The following is a 19,931-nucleotide window of genomic DNA, read 5'->3' as shown; positions in this document are numbered from 1 at the left end:
ACTGGGATTGTTCTCAGCTTTGATATGTTGAGCCTACTTTTGTAGATTATGTTGTAGTGTAATAAATTTACTGAACGAATAAAATAGTGTGTCCTTTCGATTTTTGTTGGTTTCGTAATTCACACTAGAGCGTCGGTTTCACTATATGCATTTTTCTAGAACAAGCAATAACACTATTGGGGTATAACTGACACTTTACGAAATCCATTAGTGACACTGTCAGGGAAAACACCTCTCGGTGTTAAAATTGATTTAATTTCCTTTTAAAAAGGGTAGCCCGGTGCTCGTGGCTCCCGCTTGCGCAGGGTCCGGCCACTTTGGCTCTTCTGTACGCAGCTTTTCCCTACATTTCTGTCAGAGTCTGTTTCCACGACTCGAACGTGACCTCATGGTCACAAGGCAACAGCTTTACCGCTGCTCCCCTTCCCTTGATTTAATTTCCTTTGCATTATTTAAATATGTAATACATCACACTTTACGCGGAGCACCTGGGATTTCATGTTAGTTCATATCATCCTATTTTTACTCAAGTTAAAGGAGCCACTTTCCAATACAATTCAGTGTTAGTGACTTAATGTTTCTCCCATTATCTTGTTTGCAGGACATCTGGCATCATATACATTCCCTACTGCCAATGAGAGAGGCTGCCCGAGATAGCTGCTTGTCTCATGCATTTCGATATTTCTGGAGATGCTACCCCAACCTCACCTTTAGTAGGAGTACAATGGGCCCGAATGAACCAAAATTTCCTTTTCATCCGGACTGGAAAGATGGACAGAATTTTGTTCTCGTCAACAGAATTGACCAACTTATGAAAAACGATTTGGGCACTGGAATTAAGACATTCACGTTTCAATACTATGGTTCTTGCTTCGACACCAGTAAGATTGACAGTTGGCTTCAGATTGCTGTTACTTCAGGGATTGAAGAACTCGAGATTTCACTCTCTCTAGGATACAAGTCAGAGCACTACAACTTCCCATGCACGCTTTTATTCGCTAGGAGTGGAGGAAACTCGATTCGGAGTCTTCACCTCAAGGGATGCGCCTTCCGTCCCATGGCTGGACTTGGTTGCTTGACAAGGATTCATCTGTATTCGGTGCATATTACAGAGGATGAGTTAGGGTGCCTTCTTTCCAATTCTTTTGCTTTGGAGGAACTGGATCTGATGAACTACAGTGACATCATTCGCCTCAAGATACCTTGCCTGCTACACCGGCTCAGGAGTAAAAGGCACTGGCAGTCAGAGAACTTGTCATTCAGGTGCACTTAAGTCACACTACTGCAAAACGGAAAAAACCGTCACAGAACTTGCATTGCGGGTGCATCTAGGTCACATTGGCCATCTGGACCGGCCAGCCGCCCGGTTTTCTCTGTTTCGGGGTCAGGCGAGGCGCACGTAACCTGGGTGGGGGCTTGTTTCTTTGCACAAAAGCCCCTATTCTCTTTGCAAGTCAAGTCGTGACGACCCTGCCTCATTTGCCCAGAGTTTATTTTTAGTAGCTGATGGAGGAGACGACTGGCGGCGGTGCTGCGGGTATGCCGAGCTCGTCGGCGACAAGGGAACAAGCGGCGTGGGTGGAGCGACCGATGTTGTGGATGGAAGGGCATGGAGGCCTGATGTACGGTGAGTCCTCAGACACCCCCCCATCCCCCACCGCTCCCCCCCCCAATCAGCTAGGGTTTTCTGCCGCCACGATTGAGGATGATTGACACTCCCTCCAAGTTCTTATCAATATGTTAGTTTGTGAATGATCAGTAATTAGTTTATTCCCTTAATATTCCAGTATCAGGCCCTTAGATCTCTTGGGCTCACTGCTAGCTATGGTTTGTGAATTTTTCTACCGCTCATCGTCTGTTTTGCAATGTAGGGTTTGATTCACCAAAATTCAGTATAGAGCTGCACCATGGTGGTTTCTTCACTGGGAAAGGAAATAACTTGGCATATTTGGATGAGAAATTATCATTGTTTGATAACCTTGACAGGAACACTTTCTGCAATGATATGATTGACCATATGCTACAGCAGTTAAACTATGCACTTGATCAGCTAGAAATTGTGTTGTGGTGCCCACCTGGTAAAACAGTAGCTAATCTGGTCCCAATTGACTTTGAATTTGACTGTCTCAAGATGGCAAGAGCTTTTGTGCATTCTAAGGTCCTTGTTTTATTTGTGAATCATGTGAAAAGAAGTGAGGAAGATGACATTGCTTATAGGGCTGGACCTGAACTGCCTCCAGTAATACTTAGCCCTATAAGCAAAGATAAATTGAGGCACATGAAATCAGAGAGCACAGAAGGTATTGTAGATAATGCTGAAAATTCAGGAAAAATGCCAGATTCAGGTACTGTAGAGGATCCTGAAAATTCAGAAATTTCAGATAACTCAGAAGATTCAAAAGAGGACTGGGAATGTGATTCAGAGACTGATCCAACTTGGTATGATAGTGATTATGCAATGGATGAAGATGATGATTTGTATGACAAGAATGTAGATGATGCTGTGCAGGATGCTTTGTTTGAGATGGGGAAGCAAATAGGAGCTGAGTACAGACATGTTCCAGGCACAGACGATGTCACTGAAGATGATTTACAGCTCCCAGAAGAGGAAGATTTGGAGAAAATGCACAAGAGTGACTCTGATGATGAGGAGTACAAGAAGAAGAAAAAGAAAGAGAAACCCATATACAAGTTCAAAACATTTAACCCATTTGTTGACATGGAAAATCCTCAATTCAAACTAGGGATGGTCTTTGATTCAGTTGAGCTAGTGAGGAAAGCAGTAGCACATTATGCAGTGAAGAATAGAGTGCAAATCAAGAAAAGGAGAAACAACAAACAGAGGTTTGAGGCAATATGTACAGAGGGATGCCCTTGGAAACTGGTGGCTGTGGCAGATAACAGGACATAATCCTTTCTTGTGAAGACATTCGTTGGAGAGAACAACTGTGAGAAGGTATGGGATGTGAAAGAACTGACAGCCCCCTATCTGGCAAAGAATTATGTAGAGAAGTTCAGAGACAATGACAAGATGTCATTGTCTACATTTGGAAGGAAAGTGAGGAAGAAATATAACATGGAAGTAAGCAGGCACAAACTTGGGAGAGCTAGGAAAGCAGCATTGGAAGTGGTGCATGGGGATGAGGTGAAGCAATATACACTTCTCTGGAAATATGCACAGGAATTGAGAACTAGCAACCCAGGATCTTCTTTCTATCTGAACCTAGAGCATGGATTGTTTAGCACATGTTACTTTAGTCTTGCAGCTTGCAAGATAGGGTGGCTCAAGGGTTGCAGGCCCATTATATGCCTTGATGGCACATTTATAAGGCCAAAATATGGTGGTCAGTTACTAACTGCACTAGGTATAGATGGGAATGATTCTATCTATCCAATTGCAATGGCACTGGTAGAGACAGAGTGCCATGCATCATGGTCTTGGTTCCTAGCTACACTAAAGCAAGATCTTAATATTCTAAACACAAGCAATTTCAGCATTATGAGTGATAAACAAAAGGTAGCAATCTGTAGCCATTTCTTTTAATTAACTAAACTACACTACTGTTGTAGCTATTTTCTATAACTGTACTTTTCTGCAATTTCTATTACTGAACTTTTCTGCACTTTTCTATAACTGAACATTTCTGCAATTAGGGGCTCATCAAAGCTGTACAGGAGCATTTCCATGACTCTGAGCACAGGTTTTGTGTTAGACACCTCTACCAAAACCTACATGCAGTACACAAGGGAGAGACTATAAGGCATCAACTCTGGGCTTGTGCCAAATCTACCACACCAACTATTTTTGAGCAGAATATGGAGAAGCTAAGCCAAGACAATCCTAGGGCATATAAATGGTTGGAGGAGAAGCCACCAAATCAATGGTCAAGGGCATATTTTGATGTATTTCCAAAATGTGATATTCTTCTTAACAATACATGTGAAGTCTTCAACAGGTAACTAATTTTAATGCAATTTCTTTTACTGAATTTTAATGAAATTTCTTTTACTGAATTTTAATGCAATTTCTTTTACTGAATTTTAATGCAATTTATTTTACTGCATACAGGTACATCTTAGAGGCCAGAGAGCTACCAGTCATGTCTATGTTTGAGAGAATAAAATCTCAGATCATGCATAGGCACATGACAAAGAAAAAAGAAGCTCTACAGAAATGGTCAGGGAATATAACTCCCAAAATCAGAGACAAGATTAGGAAGAATGTGAAGTTGTCAGCCCACTGCCACCCAGAAGAATCAGGCATGGGTGTCTTTGGAGTTTTGTCAAATGAGAAAACCTACATAGTGGAGCTGAACATGCACACCTGTACTTGCAGAAGATGGCAGCTGACTGGAATTCCATGTAGCCATGCATGTGCTTGCTGCAGACATGAAAGAATAAGGATTGAGACTATGGTGTCTTCCTGTTACTCAGTGCAGACATATCTATGTGCTTATGGAGTTCAGGTGTATCCAACTAGAGACAAAGATGAGTGGGCTCCATTTAATGATGTACCTATATTGCCACCACACTACGAGAAAAGAGCTGGGATGAGGAAGAACAGAAGGCAACAACCAGAGGAGAGTGAGGATGGCACTAAACTCAGCAGGCATAGTGCTATTATGCACTGTGGGTATTGCAAAGCAGCTGGGCATAACAGGAGTGGATGCTCACAACTGAAAGTCGCTGTACTAAGAGAAGTTGTAGAGGAGGAGGAGGAACAGGTACAAAATGAGCAATCAGCTGCAGAGCAACCTAATGAGAGGAGCACAACTACAGATCAACCTACTGACCCACAACCTAGAGCTCAGAGTTCCAGGGGTAGGAAGAGAAAGCCAACTGATAAAATGATAGAACATGTAGAAGAAATGATGGAAAAGGCAAAAAAGAAGAAGTCCAAAATGGTTGTTGATGCCAATGGAGATGTTGACTACCCAGTGATCCTAACTGTAAGTACATTATTCTTTACTTGAAACATTTAAAGGAAAACAAGTTACAATATCTGACAATATATATTTGTTTCTTAGCACATCCAGCAGAGAAATCTGAATCCACAATTGGACCCAATACAACAAAAAGATAGCATGGTGCACATTTTGTCACATGATGTATTTAAAATATATTATTGTTTTTCTTCCAGTTTTACTGCAATTTCATTACCTGATGACTGTATGCAGGGACTTGCAAAAGGAGTTCCTGTTTCTAGGGTGCACCAAATACCAGATGAATCTGCCTTTGTAGCACAACACAAATCCAACTTACCTGTTGCCACATTTGTTGCGCAACCAGCACAAGGCACACATCAAGGCAGAGGAAGAGGAGCAAGAGGTTCTGGAACAGCAGGCACATGTAGAGGTGTTGCACCAGCAGGTAGAGGCAGAGGAGCAAGAGGTGTTGCACCAGCAGCCAGAGGAGGAAGATGTGTTGCACCAGCAGCCAGAGGAGGAAGAGGTGCTTCTGCACGAACAACAAAGAGAACTTCAACAAGAGCAAGGGGTCTGTGAAGAACAAAGAAAACCACTAAAACAAGGGGAATGGAGTGGCTCCTGTTTGGTGAAGGATCAAGCAGAAATGCTCCAGCAGATGAACAAGAGCAAACAGAATTCCAATCTACACAAGGAGCTCCAGCAGATGAAGAGTGAAATGCTTTTATTTTGTTATATGTTGTAGAACTATGGTACTTAAGACTGCAACATCTTTTGTGATGGTCTTTTGGTACAAAACTTAAACTTGTTAGCTCTATGTAATGGTATGTTGGTATGTTGCTACAAAACTGAATCTTCCCACACTCCTTTCTTGCAGTGAATTTGCTACAGTTTAGTTATGAACGTATATACAGACAAAGTTTAGCCCATTCTCATAACACAGCGTGCAACAAAACACTGATTCTTAACATATAAGATCTCTTACAATAACACAAATGACAGGTCAACTCCAACTCCAACTCCAGCTTCGACACATAGTTCAGAACATAACACACACTTTCACTGATAAATCAACTAAAAACATACTCAACTCCAACTCCAGCTTCGACACATAGTTCAGAACATAACACACACTTTCACTAACAAATCAACTAAAAACATACTCAACTCCAACTCCAGCTTCGACGGCTTAAGCGTTACCATATGGTCCAGGTCCATTACCATCTATCTTGCCACGCCAGGTTGTGAAAGTGTGCTTGCGGCTGAGATCGGCGTCTTCATCGGGGAGTAACTCATTAGGCAACCCTTCAGTTAGCAATGGGCCACGATCGATGACCTCCTTGACATGTATGGCCATTGGGAAATCAATGGTGCCATGATCAATTGGAGAGTTCGGGCACGGCGGTGAATGAGCATTCTCGTCATCGGAGTCTGGCATCCACGGTTGCAGAGGAGGAGCCGGAACAGAGACAGTGAGCACCTTCGGAATGGCACTAGGATTGCGTAGCCACGCCGTGCAAGGCAGCACCCACTTGTCAGTAGCCAGGAGCATGTCGATGAGCTCACCGTCGACACCGGTGAGCACCAGCTGACAGTATCCGGGTCCCACGCCTCTTCCGGGAGCCCCTCCAAACTCAGCGTCGTCTTGTACTCCAGCTTCGACGGCCTACCACGCGACAAACTTGACCAACGTTGAAAACTAATTCTGCCGCCGCCGCAACACACCTGCTCCGACGCGAGCACCACATGAGTGCAATCCTCCAGTGAGTCAAACCGCACGAAAAAGTGGAATGGTGGGCTGGTCACCTCCACCTTCATGGTTGCCGGCCTGATGGCACAATGAGACGCCATCGTCGCAGCGAGTGCCTCCGGCGTCACCAAGCTCCGCGGCTGTCCAATGATGGTGGCATACAGCGCTCTCCCGTGGAATGCCTGCTCTAGCGCTGCCATGCCAGCAGGGCGAGCGATGAGAACGCGGCCTTGCGCGGGGTGCAAATCCGGCTCACCGCGCTGCCACACCTCCTAAGGGAAGACACGCGAGTCCGGGATGCGGGACCATCCCACGACCGACGCGGACGACCTCGCTGGAGCGACAACGCCGCCACTACCTGCGACGACGACGGCGCGGCTACATAGTGCCACGCTCTCCTCGCTGACGCCGGCGCTTGCCACACTGCCTGCCACAGCGACGGCGGCGCGGCTACTTCCGACGGGGGAGCTAACTCTGCTCCACACAGAAGGGACGCCGCCACAACTCTCGGTCTCGCTGCCATCAACGCCGCCACCCATGTTGCCGGCTAGGGATTTGGTTTTCGATTTGGGAACTAGGGTTCTTATTCTGGATCGAGAAGGGGAACGGGGAAAGGGCATGTTTTATAAAATATCATTTTTGCATTATGACCCTCGTAATAAACCACTAGGGGCTTTTGTGCAAAGAAACAGAGAAAAACGGGCGGCTGGCCGGTCCAGACGGCCAATGTGACCTAGATGCACCAGCAATGCAAGTTCTGTGACGGGTTTTTCCATTTTGCAAGTAGTGTGATTTAAGTGCACCCGAATGACAAGTTCTCTGACCGCCAGTGCCTTTTACTCCCGGCTCAGCAAGCTGGCGGTGGTGTCTGATTGCGGGGAACTGAAAGTTATAGAGAATAAAGCTCCAAATCTCCGCACTGTTTCTATCGATAGTGACATAGTACACCATTCTATTGGAGATTCATTGCGAGTGAAGGACCTTGAAATGTTCTGCTTCTCTGAGTTTAACCTCATTCATCATACTTGTGCCAAGCTTCCAGCATGTATGCCAAATCTTGAAACTCTCAGCATTCATTCGACTGGTGACATACATTCCGAAACTTCTTGATTTCATCGTTAGATGCCGGTGTCATTGCTATAACAGTACTCATGCATTGGATATAATTACTTTGACATATCTGTGCAGATGTTCAGCACACCATCAGCACCTCTCAAATTCTTCCACCTCAAACATTTGGACATTTGTCTTGCTGCTGATAGTGGCGCATTTTCCCCAAACTCCGATTATTTTTCTTTAGTCTTTTTTTTGGATGCCTGTCCTATCTTGGAGATTTTCAGGCCGAAAGTAAGTCACTTATCTTGCATATTTCTCTTACCTATGGTGCACAGAACTAATAATTAATCAAGTATGTTGTTCCTAATAACTTCCTATGCAGGTTATCCAGACTCGCATGAAACATGTTTCAGTTCTTCAAGATTCCTCGCATCTGAGTCAGATTCCAGGACTCCGGCATGGCAACATCAAGAAGATGGAGATCATCGGCTTCTGCTCTGCGAAGAGCATGGTCGAGCTGACCTGCCATATTCTTGAGAATGCAACATCACTCGAGTGCCTTACATTGGACACCATCTCAGGTGGTATTGGTATTGGCGATGTAGATGCTTATAGGCTGAATAGACACAAGTTCGGTAAATGCTTCAGTGAAGGCAGGCACATGGTCGTGGAAGCCCACAAAGCGGTCTTGGCTATCGAAAGACACGTTATGGTGAAAGTCCCCTCCACTGTCAAGTTAAACGTTATCAAGCCCTGTAGCCGTTGCCATGTTGTTTAACGACGGCGGCCATCCAAAGCTATAGCAACTATCTAGTGTTTAGTTACCAAAGGAAAAATAGAACTATCAAGTGTTCAACTGCTGCAAAATTATATGGGCTGTGTTTCTTTCTTGAACTAGCAGAACTGTGCAGTTTGTTGTGTGATAGTACAATCACATATTGGATGTGATTAAGCTATGTTTCCATGGTCATAGTTCAAGACCACTGTGCTGACTGTGTGTCCAGCTCTGTTTTATCTACTTGTATTCTGCTGGGGCACCTTTTCTGTTTGTAGTGAAATCGGGTGGTAACAAACTTCTGTTTTCCCTGTACCCTGAGGCACATGTTCAGGTATGTCGTCTCAGGGAGAGAATCCTGCACGGCTCGGCGCGGCGCGGTTCTCGTTCCCGCGCTGGTACGTCCAACTCGCAACCACCGGAGAATCCCCAGCTCTAAATCTTCACGCATTTGTCGCCGGAGTCTGACAGTATTTAGATGCATGAGAAACAGAACACTGCTGCGCTTGTGTCTCTCTCGGCAATGGCGGCTGATCCGCCATCCTCCTCGTGGCATGCTTTGCTGTGCCTCACGCTCTTCTCGGCCGTCGTCGCGTCGTCGTCCGCGATGGACTGCGACGGCGACGACCGCGCCGCGCTGCTGAGGGTGAAGGCGCAGCTGGGCGACCCCGTGCAGCTCTCGTCCTGGCTCCCGGCCACCAACTGCTGCGCCTGGGAGCCGCCCGCCGTCTTCTGCTCCGCGGCCGGCCGAGTCACGGGGCTGGCGCTCTCCTCCCTCGACGGCGTCCGCGCGCCCGTCCCGCCGGCGCTCGGCGAGCTCCCGGAGCTCGTCATCCTCCAGGTCCAGTCCGTCCGCGGCCTGTCCGGCCCCATCCCGTCCTCCTTCGGCAACCTCACGCGCCTCGAGGACCTCAACATCGCCGGCACCTCCATCTCCGGCCCGGTGCCGGACTTCCTCGCCGGGCTAACAAGCCTCCGCACCCTCGTCATCGCCGACGGCAAGCTCGCCGGCCCCATCCCCGGGTGCCTGGGCAGCCTCCCCGGCCTCAGGTACCTGGACCTCAGCGGCAACATGCTCACCGGCGCCATCCCGCCGGGGCTGCTGCACGGGAGCTTCAGGTTCCTGATCCTGGCCAACAACCAGCTCACCGGCGAGATACCGAGCGACTGCGGCGACGACGACGTCGACACCCTCGACCTCTCCCGCAACCGGCTGACGGGCGACCCGTCGCCGTTCCTGTTCGGCATCGCGAAGCCGCTGGCCAAGGTCGACCTGTCGTGGAACGAGCTCGAGTTCGACATGAGCGACGTCAGCTTCCCGCACCACCTCACGTTCCTGGACCTCAGCCATAACCGGATCAACGGGAGCGTGGCCAAGTCGCTGATGGACGTGAAGCTGGAGCACTTGGACGTCAGCTACAACGGCCTCTGCGGCGAGATCCCGGCGGGGAGGTTCATGTCGGCGCACGGGGCGGAGAGCTACGAGCAGAACAGGTGCCTGTGCGGCACGCCTCTGCCTCCCTGCACCACAGGAGGCATCCTAGGTCGGTAGTCTGTAGTGATAATTCAGGTTTGTGCATGCATGAGTGGGAGTGGCGGCAGACGACGGTGATCAACGGGCAGCATGTTTTTTGTATGTTCAAGTTAGGGTGAGTATAAATTACACGCTCCATAAGCTATAATCGTGGAATCTTGGAGTGCATGCTCCATTCACTCGTTGAACAATTGTGACGGGTGTACGAGTAAAAGCGTCTTATATTTTGTTTACGAATAATCCTACACCTAGGAAAAGAACTACGAAGGGCTACGTAATTCTTTGCCCCCCTCCCTATTTTCAGTGGGGGTGGGCCCCGCCTTCTCCCAAGACCAATCAAAATTTGCCAACTGAGTAATCACGTAATAATTACGTGCGTTTAGTAGGTGTAGCATTGCCGTTTGTTTACATAGGAGAAACGAAAGGGGTACGTACGGGTAAAATCTTCTTATTGGTCTTTCATTCTCAAAATGCTTCCCAAGTTAAGAGCTCACTCTTGCTACCAAATTACTCATGGGAATATTTCCTTTTGGAGTTCCCCGTGCTATTCTTTCTAGACCGCCATTCATAATCATCTCATCATTCAACCGCCTGGCTTTATTTATCCTGCTCAGGTTAAGGGCCTCTCTTCCTGGGCAAAAAACTTGGAACAACAATCTTATTCATTCTCTTTTTTGAAAAACCTATACCTTCTTCTATTACTCAAACCTCCACTATTCAGGATGATCGCCCAAATATTCTTTGTTGGGACCTCACTCCAAATGGCAAATGCACTTCTAAATTCACTCTATTGCCGCCGGCGGCTCTTCTTCCCCTCCATTCCCCCTCGACGCCTTCAGAGGCAGCCGTTGGCTCGCCATGTAGCCGCCGGTGAAGGGGGAGACAAGGATGTGCATGTCTCGCTTGCTAATGATGGAGGGCCTGAATCCGAGGTGGTGTGGATGGCGTCCCTTCGATGGCAATAGCGCTTGCCAGTGTAGGCGGCCAGGCCCCTAGGCGGCATGGACATGAAGGCCCTGGTGGCCGGATCTCGCGGCGTGGGAAGGGTCCCGGTCCTCCCCTCGCCAGATATGATTTGAGGCGGTCCCCGGGGTCCCTTTCCATGCACGCGGATCACCTCCTTCGGCCAGCCCCGAACTCCGGCGTTTGTACTCGGTGGTGCTGGCAGTTGGCTTGGAGGATGTCGGGATGTGATCTTGTCTAGGGGGAACCTCTAACCGACGGCGGCAGCAACGACGTCGATGGCGCTCCGTGCACCATTACCTCCTAGGTGGCGACATCAACGTACAACTACCCCTAGTCCCCTTTGTCCTATGTGCCCTAGTGAAAACCCTACTTCCCGGTGAATGGGCAGCGCTAGCTACGTTGTCGTCACTTCCTTGGAGGCACCATCTTGGGCACTAGAAGGGTGTGTGTGGCAACCTCTGTTGGGTCCTAGTGGCACCCTGGGTGTTCACCTCGTTCGGGCTGCTCTGACGAAAACCCTAGATCTGGGTCTCCTAGATCGGACAATGACGGTGTCTTCGGTGCCCTTCTCCCTCCCAAGGGCATCGTTTTAGAGCAGGTGCTGGCTGGAGGGGACAAGAGGTGGAGCAGCGTTGCATCTTCAGCATCGACGACAACGGGTCTCAGCGGAGTGGGGTCTTGATGCTGGACACGTGGTTATGGGCGCATGCTGGAGGGTGACGCTGTCTGGCGCCGTGGTGGCGTCAATGACAGAATGGTCTGGCAAGGTCAATGCATTGATCATTCCTGAAGATGGGTTGGAAGATGATGACGACGGATTATAAAGCGTGTGCATGCGGTGCGTGTTGAGGCTAGACCGGTTGGTGCTTCCTGCTAGCCGACGGGCGGCTTGGTGAGGCCACTGAATTACATGGTGTGTGTTGACACGAGGTCAGGGTGCATCATCAAGCTTGTAGTTATGGCAATAGTGTTTGTCAAGAAGGTGGCTTTGGCTTGATTCATGTATTTTTTTTTGTAAGACTTTGTTGGATATAATCTAATAACAATGACTATGCATCGGAGAGGTCAGGGTTATCCTCCTTCTCAAAACAAAAACTTCTATTTCACTCATAAATTGTGCTGGCGGGATATCAAAGCATTCGAGGAATGCTCCCTTTCAAAACTCTCCAGCCCTCACGTCCTGCTGCCACCATCCATCTGAAAATAGGGAAGACCTGCGGGGAAATACCATTTGGTTTTTGGGTGTATATACACCTCATATTAGAAAATAAATAAAAAAATTAGAAGTATTTTTAGAATAAACTTGACTTTCTTTTGCAATAGTATGTAAATTGTCATGAATAAAAAACCAGCATTTACTTTAGGGCAAAAAGAAACAAAATTTATTGCTATTATAGATCACTATTCACATGATTTTGACCGAAAATATATTTTTCTAAAGGAAGTCAACAGGATTTTTTTCTTTTTGTGATTTTTTTACAAATACAATGAAAGGCAAGTTTATTTAAAAAAATAGATTTTTTTACTTTTTATTTAATTACTAAAAATTTCTCCATATAAGGTGTATATACACACATAGACCATAGACCAAAGGTTTCCCTCCAGACCTGTGTTTCTTCTTCCAGCTTAGAAAAATTCATCCGCCCACCATCCAGTAAATGCGAACTGTACTGGCCACCCTCTCTGGATCGCCGATTTCGTTGCGTTCTCGCACATGGTACTACCTCCGTTTCTTTTTACTCACGTATAAAATTTGACCAGATTTATCTAAGAAAATAGCAACATTTATAATACAAAAGTTATGTAGTATATCTAAAGATATTGATCTCATATTATGAATATTGGTATTTTTTCTCATATAGTTGACCAAACTTTACAAAGTTTGACACAGGACAAAAAAGAAACTGAGGGGTACATACTACTCCCTCCATTCTAAATTACTCGTCGCGGAAATGGATATATGTAGAACTAAAATATATCTAGATACATCCATAACTATGACAAGTAATTCGGAACGGAGGGAGTACTTGACACGGTTCAACTCTCTCCACTCCCATCACCATTCAAGAGACTGGCATGGATGCATATGTGACAATGTTAATAACGAGCACACAAACCACGCGTTTGTTGAGCGTTGCACACATCTGCATCCCGGCCTTTATTTTTAATTAAAATGCCTCCACCGGCACGCCGCCGCACTATTTGCACTACTAGTACGATTGAGCCAAAATGACATTCTGCGATATCCTTAGAGGCTTACAGAATGTGATGGCATATGACCTAAGGGCATTTTCAATGATTGTAAAATAGTTGTTGATAGACTTTGCCATATAGGATTTTTGATGATGTGTCATACAATAAATGAGGAAAGAGAGGAAGGTTGTATGTACATGAACCAACATCCATTGCACAAGCTCCAATGTAGAATGAGAGAGCACTCCATTTATTATCTCACATCCTACTGGACAAATTAGATACAACTCATTAGAGTTGTTGTATGTTAAGGTGTTGGTTGATGACATGACATATTTTACCAAAAAGCTAATATACAAATTATTAGAGATGCCCTAAGGAGCAAGTCTTTTTATCGCTGATTTGTTCATTCTCTAACTTCCACAGCCACTTGCCCAGTAAAACTATGTTTGTATCGCTCTGATTTGTTCATGGGGCTGCTATTTTCTTTTTAACATTTCATGGAGCTGCTAATGGTACAAGTATATAGGCTAGCCTATGGTGGTAATACTGCCACCCCCTAAATCGGTGATTTATTAATGGGGCCTGCTATAATGGCCACCTACCGATACACACAAGTGAATGGGTTTACTCCCAAAATATGCTCCACATCAGCATAAAATCAATTACACTACGAAAGTCTAGCATTGCTCGGCTCTGTGAGGCTAGTCATAATGGGAGTAACTTAGCTAGTAACATAACGCGTTTCAAGATATTTTTGTTTATGTGGCAAGTAATTAATGAGAGGTGGTAACATAATATGTTACTGTAACATAACGCTTTCCAAGACAAGATGAGTCTACAAGCTAATAAATGAAGCCATCTAAGATACTACTATTATGTTACTTTGCATTATGAAGGTAGTAATTTAGACTAGTATCATATGCATGACACTAGTCTAAGTTACTCCTCACTATGACCAGCCTCAGCCGTGAATGAATCCGTCTTAGGGCCAGTTCTTTTCGATGATTCTCCCAGAATCACCCCCCTCCCCAGTTTAATTAGATAGGATTGTAAAAAACATATGGAGTGGTGATTCTGAGAGAAGCTGGGGAGGGTAGAATCGCCCAAAAGAACTGGTCCTTATTCGTAAGTTGCGCAGATGGGTGAAATTTATGTCTGGAGTGTAGGTGTAGGTTTATTGATTTCACTGTAGCAAAACGGGCTACCTACTATGCACATTTCTACTGGTCTATAAAATGCATCCGGCCACCAGCCATCGTCGCACCATCTCCATATCCTTCTCCACTCGGAATGAAAACCACTACCACTATGGCATTCCCGTCACCGCTAGCCCTCCTGGCCGTCTCGTGCATGCTGCTGCTCCTGCTTGTGCGCAGCATGACGCGAGCCACAAAACATCTCGCGCACCGCCACCGCCTGCCACCCTCCCCGCGGGGTCTCCCGATCGTCGGCAACCTCCACCAGCTCGGCGGGCTCCCGCACCGCGCCTGCACGCGCTCGCCGCGGCGCACGGGCCCGTCATGCTGCTCCGCCTCGGCCGCGTGCCCACCCTGGTCGTCTCGTCTGCGGACGCGGCGCGCGAGGTGCTGCAGCTGCAGGACCACGCCTTCGCGAACCGGCCCTCGCTCACCATCCCGCGGCGGCTCCTCTACGGCTGCACGGATATCGCCTTCGCTCCCCACGGCGCCTACTGGCGCGGCGTGCGCAAGATCGCCGTGCTCCACCTGCTGAGCCCCGCCAGGGTGCGCGCCTACCGTGGCGAGCGCGAGGAGGAGGTCGCCGAGCTTGTCCGGAAGGTGGAGCGGCAGGCACATGAAGGCGGCGGCGTGGTGCGGCTGAGCGAGCTCCTGAGCGGCTTCGCCAAGGACGTGAACGGGCGGATCGTGCTCGGGGTGCGCGCCTCGGGCGGGGCCGGGTGGCGGGCCAAGGTGGACGCGCTGCTCGAGGAGGCCAACGCGCTGCTCGGGGAGTTCCACGTCGGCGACTACTTCCCGTGGCTGGCATGGGTGGCCGCCGTGGTGAGCAGGGCGTTTGAGAGGATTGATCGCATTCTCGAGGAGATCATCGTGGCCGCGAGCGCTGGCACGGGGTGCCGCCACGACGAGGCGTTCGTGCATGTGCTGCTATCACTGCAGAGTGATTCGAGCGGGGCTGGGTGGCGCTTGACCAGGGACAACGTCAAGGCTCTACTTGAGGTACGTAAAACTGCATGCATGGTGCATTCATGCCGGAGGCTGGACACGTACTTTCTCAACGCGTCGAAACAAGAGCATTGACTGGCTACATCCACGGGGATGTTACTTATATCTTGAAAAACGATCTTATATTATGGGACATGGAAGTATATTTTATGGTGGCTAGAACAGTTGGCAAGATTTATTGGAAAGAAGGGGAAAGGAGAGGCCCACCCCGGTGAAATTCAGACGGGTTGGGCGATAGAATTAATAGGCAGGTTGCCTAGCTCTTCGTCAGGGCTTCCTATGTACAATTATTGTCGAAACAAATTGGTTTTGCTAAACCTTATGTGCCCCAAATCATTCTTAGTGCCACTCACCTTATTTCTTTTCTAGAGCGCGCAAGATGGGGGGGGGGGGGGGGGGGGGGGGGGGGGTCGGACCTTGACAGAGAAGCAGCAGCCTCACTCTCTATCTTAGGGATGTGGGGTGCAGGTTCATCATGATGCGGGGGGTCACCGAAGTTGTTCACCAGTACGAGGCTTAGAGGGATGGTCAGGGCGGCGGCCAGCATAACGGTGGGTAGGTCCAGGGAAGGGCGGGCTGCGAGGCGGCGATAGCCGCGATTGCAGGAGACGGGGGTGGAGGCGGACGAGGGCTTGGTTGGCTGGCAGCTACACGAGGAAGAAGTAGCAGAGGTTGAAGATGAACAGTAACATGGTCTATTTTCAGTCGTTGGATGAAGATCTAACGGCCCTTAATGAAAGTGACTGATGCAACATATTATTTCAGGCACCTGACGTATAGGCTATTCCAAAACAAACTGATGACCCAACAAAAATTGCAGTAGATCGGTGCACTTTCTCAAAGGAGTTTGCTAAACCTACGACCCACTCTGAAATACGAGGGGTGTGTTTGGTTACGTGTGTAAAGAGGTTTCGTAGCGTATGCAAAAGGTTTGCATAGGTTTAGCATTTTTGTTTGCGTAGTCGGGATATTTGTTTACAGCTAACCCTATAGTATTTTGTCTTCTACCCACCACAAAAGAAAATAGCAACTGTTTTCATTCAAAAGGAGGATAAATCGCGCCCGTAAGGAGAACATTTTTATTTACGAGAAAACTTTCAATCTATTCGTCTTCAATCATAACAGTATAACAAACACAAAAAAAAAAGTTATATCCAGATCCATAGACCACCTAGCGATGACGAGAACGATTTGAAGTGTTAAACCAACGTACTTCCTCCGTCTCATAATACAACAGGGGATTTTGACACTAGTGTTTAAAAGCTCTTATATTATAGGACAAAGGGAGTACCGGGCTATCCTAACAAAATCAATGAGTTAGGCTGGCTAGCTTGCAGCGAAACTATGAGTTCGGCTCGGCAATATGCACTAGCTAGGACAGTGAACGTGGAGCGTGCCACAACTGAAGCAGTGAAAGAAGTAAATGTTGATACGTACTACTCCTAGCTAGTAGATACCAGTATCCTCTAAGCATTTAAACATTCAATAATCCTACATCTATGATGGGCTACCAAAGTTTTTACGTAACTTTCCTTTACTAATTCTCTACCTCACTAATTTTCAGTGGGATGGGCCCGTCCTTGCCTCTAGTCTCAATCATAAACTCCCAACTACTCCTTCCATTCGAAACTACTTGTCGTAAAAATGGATGTATTTAGACGATACGTCTAGATACATCCATTTTTGAAACAAGTAATTCCGAACGGAGGGAGTAGCTACCCACGTAAAATTTACGTAAATCTGTTCGTAGGTGCAGCATGCTCTAATCTTAAACATTGGACTAGGCTCGTGGAATCAGTCCCGTTCCATGCATGTGCGCTAAACATACCGCTCGCTCGTTGTCGCACATGCCGTTTGCCTACACGTCGGTAGGTCCCGAAACGGCTTTGCTACACCTACGTAATAATTATTGCGAAACTTATGTATGAGCTGATGTGAGCTGATTTGGTTGGAAGAGAGAAAGGGCCAGGCCCACCTCTTGAAAATCAGGGGGGGGGGGGGGGGGGGGGAGGCGATTAGTTTATGGGGAAGGAAAATTACGTAGCTTCACGTAACCAAATCAGTCCACATCAGCTCATATGTAAGTTTCGTAATAATTATTATGTAGGTGTAGCAAAGCCGGGTCCCGAAATGCAGTGGGGTCATGGGACTTGTTGATATGTCTTTATCTGGAAATTACGAGCTATTAATACCATTGCCGTTCGTCCATTGTGGTCTTCAACTCTCTTTTTTGACGTCGTCTTCGACTTCAAGAGCCTATGCACGATAGGCGCTCATCGCGTACTACCTCATTGGTCTCAAAAGGCAGTTGGCCCGTACGTGGGACTTGATGTGTCTTATTCTGGAAATTACGAGTTATAATGCCTAACTTTTGTTATCAACATATCTCGCAAAAAAGAACTTTTGTAATCAACATCTTCCGTGCATTGCTTTCTTTCAAGAGCCTATGTACGATTGGAGCTCATCGCGTATCTACCTGGTCTCTTTTGTCCTCTCTTCATTAGGCCGCCTTCTTTGCGTTCCCTTAAAGCATCTACAGCTGGATTTATCAAATCAGGCCCCTCTAACATTCACAGACTGTTCAGACATGTCCATAGACAATGACTGGTCACCTCTTAAATTTTTGTCTTCACAATTGAGTATATCATTTAGCAAACCTCAAATCCACGGAACCGCATGCATTCTAAACCATCTTCACAATGCAAGCAACCGTCTAGATCGACTTTTTTCTTTTACCGGTCAATGACTGGACCGTCCGCCCGGACATGCAGGGGGATTGGAGGCTTGGGGCGCTAGGCTGTCTTAGGACTGTACACGGAGCAACCCCAAAAGGATGCATGCAAACGAGTCCGCAAAGATGGTGACCGTTCGCGTTAATTCTTTTTGCAGCATGGTTATTAAAGCAACAATAAATATAGTAGCTTATTTTTATCTTCATGGACAGACACACCCACTTGCATCCCTATTTATTGTTGCTACCCTATTTATTGTTGCTTTAATAACCACTATTTCTTAAAAAAGGGACAATTCAATCTAGCTTGTCACCATAATTGAGGACAAGATCCACATACCTTCTTGTTTATGTGATGCCACATTCATTTCAATAATTTTCACAGGACCTGTTCGGAGCAGGGACAGACTCGACCATAATCGTTTTGGAATGGGTCATGGCCGAACTACTCCGCAACAAGGAAGCGATGCACGAAGAGTCACTCACGCGTCATCACCGAGCAGGACCTCCAAGCATTGAAGTACCTTAGGGCCGTCATCAAGGAGACGATGCGGCTGCATCCGCCAGGGCCTCTCCTTGTCCCTCGCGAGTCTATGCAGCACGCAAAGGTCCACTTCTACGACGTCCCACGTGGGACAAGAATCATTGTGAACGCATGGGCTGTTGGCAGGGACCCGGCGGTATGGGATAACGCTGACGAGTTTCGTCCAGAGCGGTTCCTTGATAGCGAGGTGGACTTCCGTGGGCAGCATCCTCAACTCATACCGTTTGGCGCCGGGAGGAGGATGTGCCCTGGGATCGGGTTCACGACATCCGTCGTCGAGCTGGCACTAGTGAACCTGTTGGGACAATTCAATTGGACGGTTCCTATGTTGAAGAATAAGGCGCCGGGGATGGTGAACATGGAGGAGGCCTCTGGGATCACATCACGAAAGAGGGTGCCGCTGTGCGCCGTAGTGACACGGCCGACATAGTTGTATGGGTATTATTTAGCAATAACATTGGGCTATAGTATGTGTCGTCAGGTTTTGTTCTAAAGGACGTGTTGTCGATGTAATTTGTTTTTTTTAGTATAGTACATACGCACATACACTCACCTTTATGAACGCACGCACGTATGCACGCTCTATCCGTATGGTCATCTCCGAGAGACTAAGTCGGCACATCATATTGAGATTCATAAAGTCGCCACGGACGTCTTTTTAGTCGACGGAAACAACACCCCCCACTAAACGCACATTGTCGAAAGGCCTGAAATAAATCTAGAAAAATATGAGCATCAGTGTCAAATTTAGGATTTAAATTCTGATGGACTGGGAATATCATTGTTCTCCTAAACATTCAACCACAGGTTAGTCTGTGTCTGTGTAATTTGCCGAAACAAAGTTTATTGTGCTGGTCACGTTGGATGCTAATGCTAGTGTGATGACTAGTGACTATCATTGGAGATTGTTGACAATCTGTTTCAGTCACGACCTTTTGGATGCCGTTAGCAGCTGTCATCGTCATAGCGTCTCCACAGGCAACTAACTCAATTGCAAATGGATTGGTTGGCAGTCATCTTATCAGAGATGTGATATTAGAGTATCTCTAACCGAAGCTCAGAAGGGGCCTAACTTCTCGAAGGCAGTTATCTTATCACAGAGATGTGATCTTAGAGCAACTCTAACCGAAGCTCGGAAGGGGCCTAACTTCTCGGAAGACAACTAAATTCATATTTGTTTAGCTGCTCAAATTGTTGAGGAGAAGTCTCCGCCAACCCTCAATATTGGGCGCGAGTTATCAGCAAAAGATCCC

General features: G+C 47.2%; 1 protein-coding gene and 1 pseudogene across 1 annotated transcript; both read left to right on the top strand.

Annotated features, from left to right (window-relative positions):
* Window positions 1-8,982: 8,982 nt before the first annotated feature.
* LOC125556255 (polygalacturonase inhibitor 1-like) lies at window positions 8,983-10,231 on the top strand. Its single transcript, XM_048719026.1, has one exon. It carries the CDS (start codon window positions 8,985-8,987, stop codon window positions 10,056-10,058), a length of 1,074 nt encoding a protein of 357 aa, XP_048574983.1. The 5' UTR covers window positions 8,983-8,984; the 3' UTR covers window positions 10,059-10,231.
* Window positions 10,232-14,510: 4,279 nt separating this feature from the next.
* On the top strand, window positions 14,511-19,153 carry LOC125507134 (annotated as a pseudogene).
* The last annotated feature ends 778 nt before the right edge of the window (window positions 19,154-19,931 follow it).

This window comes from Triticum urartu, chromosome 5 (assembly GCF_003073215.2).
Source record: "Triticum urartu cultivar G1812 chromosome 5, Tu2.1, whole genome shotgun sequence".
NCBI lineage: Eukaryota > Viridiplantae > Streptophyta > Magnoliopsida > Poales > Poaceae > Triticum > Triticum urartu.
The sequence above is the reverse complement of the archived record's forward strand: the minus strand, read 5'-3'. Positions and strand labels throughout refer to the sequence as shown.

Excerpts from the sequence above, each read along its gene's own strand:
- LOC125556255 (XM_048719026.1), top strand. The coding sequence starts at position 8,985 with ATGCATGAGAAACAGAACACTGCTGCGCTTGTGTCTCTCTCGGCAATG.